At 49.7% G+C, this 11,822-nt stretch overlaps 3 protein-coding genes; 1 reads left to right on the forward strand and 2 right to left on the reverse strand.

The window, feature by feature from the left end:
• Positions 1-887: 887 nt before the first annotated feature.
• Positions 888-2,736, forward strand: GSTUM_00006414001 (uncharacterized protein; the record flags this gene model as incomplete). XM_002838584.2 has 1 exon in its annotated part: positions 888-2,736. The coding sequence occupies one exon, from the start codon at positions 888-890 to the stop codon at positions 2,589-2,591; it is 1,704 nt and encodes a 567-aa protein (XP_002838630.1). The 3' UTR covers positions 2,592-2,736.
• Positions 2,737-3,792: 1,056 nt separating this feature from the next.
• Positions 3,793-7,051, reverse strand: GSTUM_00006415001 (uncharacterized protein). XM_002838585.2 has 14 exons: positions 6,258-7,051; positions 6,156-6,185; positions 6,040-6,092; positions 5,890-5,941; positions 5,687-5,820; positions 5,513-5,597; positions 5,362-5,450; positions 5,007-5,305; positions 4,857-4,944; positions 4,606-4,796; positions 4,425-4,542; positions 4,323-4,363; positions 4,228-4,263; positions 3,793-4,178 (listed from the first exon to the last, which is right to left on the reverse strand). Exons 1-14 carry the CDS (start codon positions 6,322-6,324, stop codon positions 3,863-3,865), a joined length of 1,599 nt encoding a protein of 532 aa, XP_002838631.1. The 5' UTR covers positions 6,325-7,051; the 3' UTR covers positions 3,793-3,862.
• Positions 7,052-8,606: 1,555 nt separating this feature from the next.
• Positions 8,607-10,655, reverse strand: GSTUM_00006416001 (uncharacterized protein). XM_002838586.2 has 6 exons: positions 10,479-10,655; positions 10,267-10,331; positions 10,049-10,191; positions 9,789-9,907; positions 9,400-9,611; positions 8,607-9,311 (listed from the first exon to the last, which is right to left on the reverse strand). The coding sequence occupies exons 2-6, from the start codon at positions 10,304-10,306 to the stop codon at positions 9,136-9,138; spliced, it is 690 nt and encodes a 229-aa protein (XP_002838632.1). The 5' UTR covers positions 10,307-10,331; positions 10,479-10,655; the 3' UTR covers positions 8,607-9,135.
• Positions 10,656-11,822: the final 1,167 nt, after the last annotated feature.

The raw sequence follows: 11,822 nt of genomic DNA on the forward strand, positions 1-11,822 counted from the left end.
TTGTTACATTCTATACAACCTCCCTCCACGCCGGGTTTCCAGATTTAAGGATAACCAGGTTGTTTTGGGCTGTGAGGATTCAACCTCAAGCAGAGGATACGTCAAAGAGTACTGGCATTACCAGCACATCACTGCCCAAGTGAGTTAAGGGGTGCCTAGTTCTCTTTTAATTCTTATTTAGGGACTAGTTTACTCCATCCCGGGGCATCAAGTTTATCATTATCGCCCATCACCATAGTTTTGACGATTAGGTGTAGGCTGGGAGATGTGTATCACGGCGCGAGTTCGCAGACAGATTAATAGTGCCATAGGGTTGAATTATCCCTCACGATGTATAGGATTGCAGTATTCCTAAAGGTGTATATCCCGGACTTAACATACTGGTAGGCTTAGGAAGCTAACAGACAAATCCAGGTTTTGATTTATACTTGTCCTGTGCAGCAGGAAAAAGGGCGACGCAACCTAGGAGCTCTCCACGCGTATAATATATCAAAGATACAAACCTCCCAGCCTTTCTCCTGCTTCAATCATTTGACGGCTCCCCTATTCCTCAACTTTCCTATCCGCCACCTTTACATTCCAGTTTTATCGGCGCCTTATGGTAGTCTTATTGTATTCCTATTCAGTATCCAACCTGCCGTTATTATTATACCCAGCCATCCCTTGCTAGGGGCCTCACGATGGAGCCCCCTCCACATTCCAACTCTCCATTCTTGTCCCAGCTGGGTTTTAGAAAACCCCTACCACCGCCTCTCCCGCCTATCCCTATTCCTGGCTACGATGGGATCATGAGTGATGACCCCATGGCAATCGTATTTAACCTTGATCCCCGCCTTCAGGGAAACCATTCGTCAAACCCTCTCCCGATGCCACCACGCAAGAATATGATGAACCGATTTCAAGAGACAAAGTTTTTCAATAGCATTCGGGCTAGACTCAACAAGCTCGATGAAGACACAAGGGCTCTGGGCTCTTTCAAACCTCAAAAAAAAAAACAGAAGGAGGGAGAGGGGACTCCGTTAGTCGTTAGAAGGAGATCTGGGTCTTTGGTTCCGGGAATTGGCTCCATCCCCAATTCTGACATTTCGACACCTTTACCTCCGCCATTGCCTGTTAAGAACGAGGACAGATTGCCCAAACATTCGAACGTGTTTACTGGGGTACCCACCCCGACTGAGACCGCGGCCAACTCTCGAAACCACTCTTCGGCCAACAGTGTCGACGCTGGTAGCGGGTCCAAATCGCCAAATACGACTAGGAAAGTCCGGAGATTGCCCAGCTTAGAGGCTTCGTTGAAGGAATATTGCTATATCGAGGAGCCTAAGGAGAAGAACGAGCTGGCAAAAATGCCTTCGGCCAAGGAGCCACAGCCTTTCACGAATCCCGGAAAGACTGCCGGGGAAGTCGAATCTCTGGAGAATGATGCTACTCCCCCGAAGGCAAAGGGAAAAGGGTCTTTTTTAGGGGTGGGCGGCCCGGAAGTTGGAGGTCCTGGAAGCTGCCAAAGTCAGCCGTGGAAAAACTATGTCTCCCAGAGAAACCCCCAACAGCAGCGTCAGCGCCTGCCGGGCCAAAGTCCTCTCAGGGCTCTAAAAGGGTTCAGCCAGAACCGTCAAACTCGAACCCAAGGTCTCATCGAAGAGCTTCCAGGACAGGGTCAGATATTTATACCATCAGTATCCCAACGGCTACACTCATGGAAACCAGAAGGAGAAGTGAGGACTATGCGAGAGCGGCTACGCACCTCCACCTCCACCTCCACATCCCCTCTTCTCAAATACATGCGCCCTCCCATCGGCGGAGCACTTGCTCCCAACCCCGAATTCACGCTTCCATTCCTTCGGAGCGCGACCATTTCGTCGGACGAGCTCCCGCGGTTCAGCAAAGAGTCACCGGGGCCGCTCCACCCCCGTCAAGATTCAGAACTCTTTCTGCAACCCACGAAAGTCCCAAGCACACCAGGGGGCTCCACGCCAGGTTCCCCGCCCATGAGAATTGAGAGTGTCGGAATCCCAGAACTTGAGGCTGTATTGGGTGCGGGGATTTCTGCGGGCTGGGATGCCAACCTACATGATCCTTCTATATACGCCCGTCCTAAAATCCCGAGAAGAAATGCACTAATCCTGTCGAGTGACCCAGGGTCTCTCACAGGGGTTTTTATCGATCATCAAGGATCAACAGGATTTGAAAGTGGTTATGCCGCGCAAATGCCGCCGACGCCGCCCAGAAGTTCATATTCTCCAAGTGTCGGGAGATCAGTTGACGGTGACCGCCACGATCAGGGCAGAGAAAGCGTTTCAGGAGGCGAACACGCAAAGGCCATTCTCGGAAGAGCTGGTAGCAATCTCCAAGTACATCCCCTCAGCAAGGGTATGAGTGGGTTTGTGCCCTTTTTGCATCAAATCCGCGAGGTTATGATTTCGAGGGATGAGTCTCTCTCTCTGATGAATATTTGGCATATTTTGCTCATGGGATGGGTAATGTGGGCGCTCGCAAAGCTCCTGGGAATCGGCATCGAGTTAGTGCGAGTTGTGATCCTAGAGCCAAGTAGGATACTTTGTTATGCTCTTAAACGTTGGTTAAGTGGATAGGTGGCGACAGTTGCTCTCGGAATCCCCCCATTCTCCGTTCCAGAGGGTTCACGTATGCTGGGCGATTATATTGTAGTTTAGAGAATGGGGAGGTTGGACTGGAGCTTGTCTGGTGATTAAGAATACGAATTTTCGATTGAAAAGATCTCGCCGTCTTTAAGTGGTGCTTGGATTATAATAATTCTCTCTATTTGAGAATAACAGGGCTAGAGAACGTAAGTAACACAAAACCAAAAAGAAAAACTAGGGGCTTTTTGAGCCAGAAAGAGAGGGCTCTTTCACTTGGTATCTTGCACTCGAGTACGATAGTACAGCAAGGCACCGGAGGTGACCAATTTCCAGGCAGCTCATGATGAAACAAAGCTCGATTCCCCCCCTTTGCACGTGCACCAAGCCAACAATTACCGAGTGACGTCTCATGACACAGCGTGTGTGGAACCCGCCATCCACGCTACGAATCCGATCCCATTCCACGCCACAACACTCGCGCGGGCGAGCAAGGCTTACCACCGTTACAAGCTTCACACGCAGATATCCATTCACTGCCACCCTTGCCCCCTGCCGCGCCCGCCTGGTCTCACAGCCAGGCACGACAGTACCATACTCGCTTTCAGCACAACGACCAATTTGTCCTGGAGACGTTAAATTAATACCTTGACGACCTTGTCGATTGCGCGGTGCTATACCGTAAAGCAAATAAATAATATATATATATAAATCGGTTCGCTTCGATGCGCAGTACTCTAATCACGAACAGGTATCGTACAGTACTGTTTGATACTGTATTATAATGATGAATGGTCGGTCGAGGGGAAAAGAGTGCGTGGGACCCTTCACGACAAGGTGAAGGTACAACTCACTGGATCTTTCGTTGGCTTCGGCCCCCCCACCCCCCCCTTTTTTTTTTCCCATTATCCGGGTTGCAGAGCCCGTGATGGTCGCAACGCGGTTTTTCAGGAAGCGGTAGTGAGTAAATAGTGAGTGAGATTGTTAATATGTATGATAAATGGGGGTGGTGTGACTCTATAGATAGATAGATATCGTACAGTTACTCGAGCAATGAGGGTAAGATAATGAACCAATGGGCGTGTTGTGACTGCTCTATACTTTCGCAAACGAAGTCATAGCACCCTAACCGTTCATGTCCCCAGCACCCGCCCGCTGTATCTACCTCATTCCTGAACACCTTTATCAATCAAATTCATAATCTCATAGTCTCGTAAAGACTTCGTCATTTCCAATATATATACCCCCCCCACCACCACCACCACTTATATAGCTCCACCCTTCTCCTTCTCCAAAGACGCCGCCCCTCCCTTCTCCATCCGGCCCTTCTCCCCGCCGTCGCCGAGGAATCCCCCGTCGCTACTGTCACCGCTCCTCTCCGGAACACCAAATAGTCTATCCATGTCCTCGAGCGTGAGGCCTTTCGTCTCCGGGACGAAGAGGAAGGCCCATATGCCCATTAGAATCATCAGCGATCCGAAGAAAAAGTACGTGCCGTAGCCGAGGGAGGTGATCATGTAGGGTGTCGTGCGCGAAACGACGAAGGACCAGAACCATTGGTCGGCGGTAGTAATTGCTACGCTGATGGGGCGTTAGCGAGCGCTAGGGGTAATGGATGGGGGGGGGGTACCAGATCATGCGGATTCCGATTGGGAAAATTTCGGAACTAGGGAAGAGGTTAGTCCATACTAGAATGGATTCTCTTGAGGGAGTCGGGGAGGGTACCAGTAGACCCAGGTAATTCCTTGCCACGACATGCAGTAAATCTGTACACATGATCGTCAGCACGAGCCCATACTTCCAATCTGTGTTCGGGGAGATCAGTACAAATCCGTAAAGATACACGCAAACCATCGCCAAATATCCCCACCCATTCCTAGAATACTGCCCAGCCGCCGCAGCCTTTGCCGGGTCCGCCCTCATGACATAGCCACCGATATACCACCTTTATAATTATGTACTCATCAGAATCGGCATCACATTAAATCACTCGAGCGGGAAAACATACATGGGTAAACTGCCGATGAAAGCGCCGTAGATAAGACCCTTGCGACGACCAAGGCGCTCAGCGAGCCAGACGGAGAATACAATCATCCCGAGGGTCTTTGCGACGCCGTAGAAGCCGGTTGCGAAAAGCTTTGTCGAAGTACCTGTTATACCGAGGGTTTCGAAGATGCGGGGGGAGTAGTATGTTATGATCTGTCATGCGGTCGTTAGTGAGAGGCTTAGGAGGGATATGTGGGGGGTGAGGAAGCAGACGTTGACGCCAGTAAGATTCTGGCAAGCCATAAGAATGAGGCCGATTCCAATCCTGTTTCTATTCCCCTTGGAGCACATTTCCTTGACCCTGTAACGCATCAGCAACCTTCAGCCCTCATTCCCGCTGGGAAAGATGGGACAAATACTCACTTCCCCTTAAACGTCTCCGCCCCGCCCTTCGAAGCTTCAAACTCGATCTGCTCCTTGATTCCCGCCAACTCCTCCTTTATGAATTCGTGGTCCCTCGGCAGTGTGCGGAGGAGGGTCAGATTGATACTCGCCTGGTCCCAATCGTCCTGCTGGCAAAGCCAGCGAGGGGATTCGGGGGCTATGAGGGACGCGGCAAAGAGGAGGGCGCCGGGGACTAGTTGCAGGGAGGTTGGGACAAGCCATTGGGTCGGGCCGATGGGGTTGACGGTCCGGTCTACTATGTAGTTTATCCAGAAGCCCTGTGAAAGACTTAGAAAGGGGGGAGCAAATGCGGAGGGATCTCGGGAGAACGAACAAGCATGCCACCGCCCTGACTCAAGATTTCGAATATACCGACTAGACGGCCGCGAATACTCGGTGGGGAGGTTTCAGCGATATACACAGCTTTTTTCATGCATCAGTTACCTCGCATAATCGAATCCTTAAACTGGACGGTGAGCACTCACGAACGATAAGGGAGGCGCATCCAATCCCTAGCCCGGTGATCGCCCTCCCGGCATAAATCATGGATAACCTTCCGTCAGAGGTAGTCTAGCACTCCGGCGAGTGAGCTCCCATGCTCCATCCTCTCTTCCCTCTTCTATATCACCACCAGGCCACCAGCGAAAGAGCGGACAAACCATTATCACAGCGCCAATACAGAACACGATCGAAGATAATACCATACCCTTCTTACGCCCGTACCTTTCCGCAATGGGGAAGGTCAGAAGGGAGCCGAAGAAGGTTCCGGCTTGGAATGTTGACACGATGTTTCCTGTGTTGGATTAGTTTTTTTTCTTTTCCTCTTTCTTTTCCCCCCCACATATTCGGAGGGGGGGCCCACCGGCAAGAGTATCACGAACATGTTGGCCTTCAACATTGAGGCCAAAGTCGCGCTTGAAAGGAGATGTGGATATGAGCGTAGTTCGACAAGTCATTCACAGAGCAGGCAGCACAGCGCAGGATAATGTGCGACATAGGTATGATATCATACCTTGAAGGACACCAAAGCTTGTGTTCCACCGATGAAGCTCGAATCATACCCGACTGCACACCCAAGCATCAGTTGCAGCAACTACCGTGGAAAGAAGGAGAACAAGGAGGACATACTAGCCATAGCACTCATCGAGACCGCGACAGCTACACATCATACCAGCAATCATCAGCACAGTCCTCCTTACCTCCCGGAGCGCATAACGCGAGCGAACAAACCCAAAAGATGAATTCTCCAATTCCGAACCTCCTTCGGATCGTTCGTTCCACTAGCATGTAGCCCCATCTTTCTCCCTCTCCTCTCTCTCCTTATTATTCTTCCCCGTAGTCGTGTATTATGGCACCGTCTTTCGCAAAAAAAAACCAACTATGATACTTAATCAAAGCACCGAAGGGGGGGAAGAAGGATAGAGAGATATCAAGACAGGGATAATGATGATGATAGTGAAGGTGCACGCCCATCCCCACTCTTATGTTCCTGCGAACACTGTACCAATTTCCTAAATTTTCCCTCTACCCGACGGTTGTCTGCCGATGGGGGAAGATAGGCAGGCAGGTAGGCAAGCGTTACCGATGCTACACATGACGAATACGGAGAGATCGACCCGAATCACCCCCCCCCCGTTAGAGTAATACTATGTTATAATTAATTTTCCCCGATACTACTCGAGTACAAGTACAGTACTTGTACTCGAGTAGAGAAGATTTGAAGAAAAGCTCTTGGCCAAACCAATTACCAAGAAAGCGAGTAATCGCGTGGGACACCCCAAAAACAAGAAAGAAATAATACAGTATATGATCCACAACGGCCCCAATTCCGCCCCCAACCGCATCGCATCCCAATTCGTCCATATCAAGCAAGTGAGCAAGTCAACCTCCCCTTGCCATCCCCCCAAGTCCGGTAACTTCCTACGAGTACTGTAATACCGGTTGTACAGAATACTCGCATAAAGCTATCGCATCCCGCAGATAGATTGGATGGAGGAAGGTGAAAGCCCCGACGCAGCCTCCGCCTTTGCTCCATCGTGGCGTGGATGAAACTCGGCAGGTGGGTAACCAAGACATGGGGGTGGGGGGAGGGAGAGATATGGGAACGGTGAGGGGTCCGTTGATTCCACCCCACTCTTTTAACAGGTACTCTGCAAGGACCGGTATGGATATGATAGAGTGGGATTATCGGGTACTCGTATTATACCGGTAACAGCATTTTAGCCGCGATCGTGAAAGTGATTGTATGAATAGGGATACCCTACCAGAACAGTACAGTATATAGTATTCGAGTACGGCACCGGTAGTCAGGCAGGCGTTCCAGTCCGAGCAATTGTAGGTTGTTGGAGCGCCTGGGCATGTAATGCATAGTTGCGCCTTCAACACATGGCCCAAGCCGAAGATAGCCAACGATCCCATGCTAAGAGTACAGGGGGATAACGTGAGCGAATATCATACACAACTCATGGAAGTCTGAAGTGGGGGAAAATTCACGGTGCGATTCCAGGTGCAGTACCGTAGTCTACGCATGTTAGACTCGAAAAGTGAGAAAGAAGAGAAGAGAAGAAGAAAAGAAATAATGTACATTGCACAGTCCGAGCTATGACAACATATCATAATACTATTGTTATCAATATCAAGGACAAAGTCCCCAATCGAGAGCAGGATTCTGTCCGGAACGGGGAAAGAGACTTCGATAGAGTACCGGTACTATAATAATATTATTATGATGGCTGGGGGGCAAAATGGTTGGATGGGTGGATAGATAGATAGATAGTGATTTCGACGAATGTGCCGAGGTTCGACGGACTAATGCTCACATCCCAAGTAAATTATGGTGCTTCATATCCGGGTATAGTACAGTAGATACAGTACACCACGTGGGTACCATACGACACTCCAACCAATGCAAGCCAGCAGGCAGGCAGGCGAGTAGCCAAAGGCTTACTACGAGTACTATGGTCTAGAGAAAGCGGGGGTGCTTCCTTCCTTCCCCCCACTACCGCCACCGCCACCATCATCCATCATACAAATCCCAATCTAAACCCCCCCCAAGCAAACCTCCCCGTCAGTAAGCACCCCACCTCCGCCCAGCACAGTACAATATAGGAGTTCTTCCAAACCTCAATTATTCCTCTTCTCATTGAAATATCATACTTAATAACATGCAAATATCATCACTCCCCTTCCCTTCCCGATAGCCGCAGAAGGAAGAAAATGCCGGTTAGTGGTAGAAAAGCAAGACGCCGTACGATGGACCGCGAATCCACTATTGCCGTATTCTGCTGCACCTGTACCAAGCTCCTGGAGGGGGGAGGGGAGCGAGTAGAGGGGTTCTCACCGGCGGGGATTTGCGCTTATGAATGATTATGAAGGAATGTGGGATCCTTGCCCTTTCAACTGACTAACCAACCAACCAGATAATGATCACAAAGAATCACTCGCGCGTTCTGTTGCGCTTTACTTGCCACAGACCCTTGAACTTTGAGGATATCATAGATGGATGGGTTTAAGTGTGGCCTGCGTATGCGTGTCCCTAGGCCCCGAAAGTAAGTGGAGGAATGGGAAAGCGCTAAATCGTAGAGATGACCATCTTGAGAGTTAATTCTAAAGACAGGAGGAGGGGAGCGATGAGATGAGTGGGAGGGGACCCTCCGTATGACGCGGGGTTGTTTCAAGAAAGGGAAAAAGGAAAAAAAGGAAAATCCGTAGATAATTTAAGGAGAAGCAAGAAAAAATAACTACGATGGACTGTGCTCTACTGCGCTATACTATATGATACGCCCGCATCTCAATGCAAATGGATAAATAGATATCATCGTGACGCCCCCAAAGTTCCAAGAATCCCTTTCCTTTCCCCGCAACATCCACCCCTCCTCCCTCCCCCGGAAAAGGTCGCGAAGGGAGGAAAGAGAGAAATGCATCAAGCCACCAGTGAGTCCGGGAACCAAGCATAGGGACTGACCAGCTGACAGGCGAAAACTATAGTGGAAGAGAGAAGAGCAAGTCCCCCAGATGATGGCGAAGGAAAAAACGAAGGAAAGAGAAACAACCGAGATTACCCAGCATAGCAATATGGAACTCCATCCAAGTGCCTCCATCCGATTCCCTAACAACATATACCGCCCTTCTTCTTCTCCCCACCACGTTCACCCACGGCATCCACTCCACCCCTTCTGCCCCCGAATTCACCGGCATACCCGGGTCCGTATATCCTCTCATGATCAATCTCAGCACGGCGCTCAACGAGCTTGCGCGCAATTACCTGAAACACCTCATCGATTCCTGCGGCCACCAGACAGACGTCTATTACCAGTCCGTGCGAAGAAAAGCGGTACAATTGAGCGCAACACGGACAGAAACAAGAACTCACCTTGATCATCCCTCGCAGAGATCTCATGGCAGGTATCCATTCCCAGCCACGACGCATCCTCACTATCACCCAGATGCTCGGCGGCGTAGGCTACGCACCTATCGAAGGAAACCTCACGTTTCGAAGGGTCCGCATTGACAAGGTCCGCTTTAGTCCCAACGATATGGATGATTATGTTTTGGTTGTTTACATTCTTCTTGAGTTCGACAAGCCTTTAGAAGTAGCATTGATGGGGTATTGGTTTTTAAGTTGGCATGGGAAAAAAAAAAAAAAATGAAAAAAAAAAAATGAAGAAACCGATGTACGTGTGTATGTGGAAGGTGATGATATCAAGGGAGAAAACATGGGAAGTTGAGTGAAATTGCAAGGGGGAGAGAGGTTTTTGTTACCATGAATGCATCGCCAGGAACGAAGCTTCCGAAGTGATGTCGTAGCAAAGAATCCCACAGTTCGCGGAACGATAGTAGAGCTTCGAAATGGAGCGGTAGCGCTCCTGACCGGCGGTGTCCTGCGAAACGTAATACGATATCCGTCAGAACTGTAATCCCACAACCATGCCCAGAACATGACGAGTGTGCGCGGGGGGAAATCACCCAAATCTGCAGGGATAACCATATCAGCAACGGATAGCCACGGATAAGCGAATCACCATTGAAAACCATACCTGAAGCCTTACAAGGCAATCATCAACAACAACCTTCTTCGCTAAGAACGAAGCACCAATCGTCGATTCCGAAGCCGGATCGAAAGTATTCTTGACATATCTAACCACCAAAGAAGTCTTCCCGACACCTACCCAAGAAAGAAAAAAACCCCGTCGGAATCAGCTAATCCCATCCAGGGACCACAAAGATGAACCAAACCGACCTTGAGTTCCCAAAACAACAACCTTCGCTTCAAGGCTCATGACACCGACTAACTTATCCGAATCCCTATCGTCTGTCCGTTCGTAAAGCTATTCTTCTTATTCCCTTCCCTTCTCTCTTCCACTCTTAGGGGGCGCAGTTACGGACCGAGGGAGCGGGAAGAGGAAAGAAAGAAAGAGGAAAAAAAGGAACAAATAAAAGTAAAAATACTACCCTCGCAGAGGATACCGGCACGCTACCAAACGACGAAGAATGAGGCGGGGGTAATGAGGAACGAAAACGAGGTAAGGAGGTGGTAGTATTCGTGATGGATGGTGGTGGTGAACTCGCGTGTATGTCAAGAAGGCAAGGTGAAAGAGAAAAAAAGAATGGTCAGCAGGTTAAAATAAGAGGAGACCACCCACCGAAGGAAGGAAGGAAGGGTCGACGATTTGCCGGCGAGAAAGAGGGAGAGGGAGAGGGAGAGGGAGAGAGCGAGCGAGGGTGGTTTGGTCTTGGCGCTTAAATTGAACCCTTACTTGAAAGTGCCCCTCCAGGTCACGCCCGCCATATTGGAGTCTGAGACGTTGAAAGGATTGGGGTGTGTGGATGGATGATGTGCCGTTTTGGCTTCGGTGGCAGGTGGGTTGGCTAGGGTGCGGGATTGGATAATTGTACTATACTAAATTGCTATTGGTGATTACAACCACATCCAGTGTGAAAGGTTACCGTAGGTCACTGGTAGATATTATATAAGTCGACCGCAGTACAGTACCGGTACATATCAACCCTGATTTGTATGATATGCGTTCCAGGGAAAGGGGAACCAATAGACCAAAGTTATCGGTGAACCAGAGCACGGTACTGTACTCGAGTGAACCAAGTTACCACGCCCAGCACGCGAGAACAATAGCCTATCTCTCGAGCATGCAGCAGCAAGTACCGTACTCTACTCGTACTCGTACTGTGTCGTACCCGGGGGTGCATGAAAGTGATTAACATCTTGTGGCGTATGCGGTGCTAAATTGTGGTGCATGCCAAAGTACAGTACATACTGGTACTGTACTGGTATCATATTATCATACCCTAACAATGATCGTTTACTCGAGTAGTATCATACCGGTAGGATAGACAAGACTACCCCCCCCCCCCCCACCCACACCCTAAAACAAACCAAGAAGGAAAATTTCGTACTCCTCCTACTCCAGTATTCCGTCCAAAAGAAACCAATCAGGGCAACCCCTCCCAGCCCCTACCTGTTGTGGGTTGCACCCCCCAATTCCGCCCTTGGAGCCCACACATAAATTCCCGGCAGGCCAATCCCGGCCCCCCCTTTTGGAAAAAACCCCCCCAACCCCTCCCACTCCCTACCCCAAAAAAACAAGTCTCTTTATTCCCCCACCAAAAAAAATTTTTTTCACAAGATCCAGAACCCATGACTATAGGGATTAAATTTAGAATGGGGGGGCCTCCCCCCCCCCTCTTTTTAAAACAAAAACCCGGACTCCGCTGGAAAAATAAAAAACATCAAAAGAAACCAAGCCCAAATAAAAAACCGGCTTCCCAAGGCCCACTCCA

Source organism: Tuber melanosporum (genome assembly GCF_000151645.1).
Source record: "Tuber melanosporum whole genome shotgun sequence assembly, scaffold_26, strain Mel28".
Lineage (NCBI taxonomy): Eukaryota > Fungi > Ascomycota > Pezizomycetes > Pezizales > Tuberaceae > Tuber > Tuber melanosporum.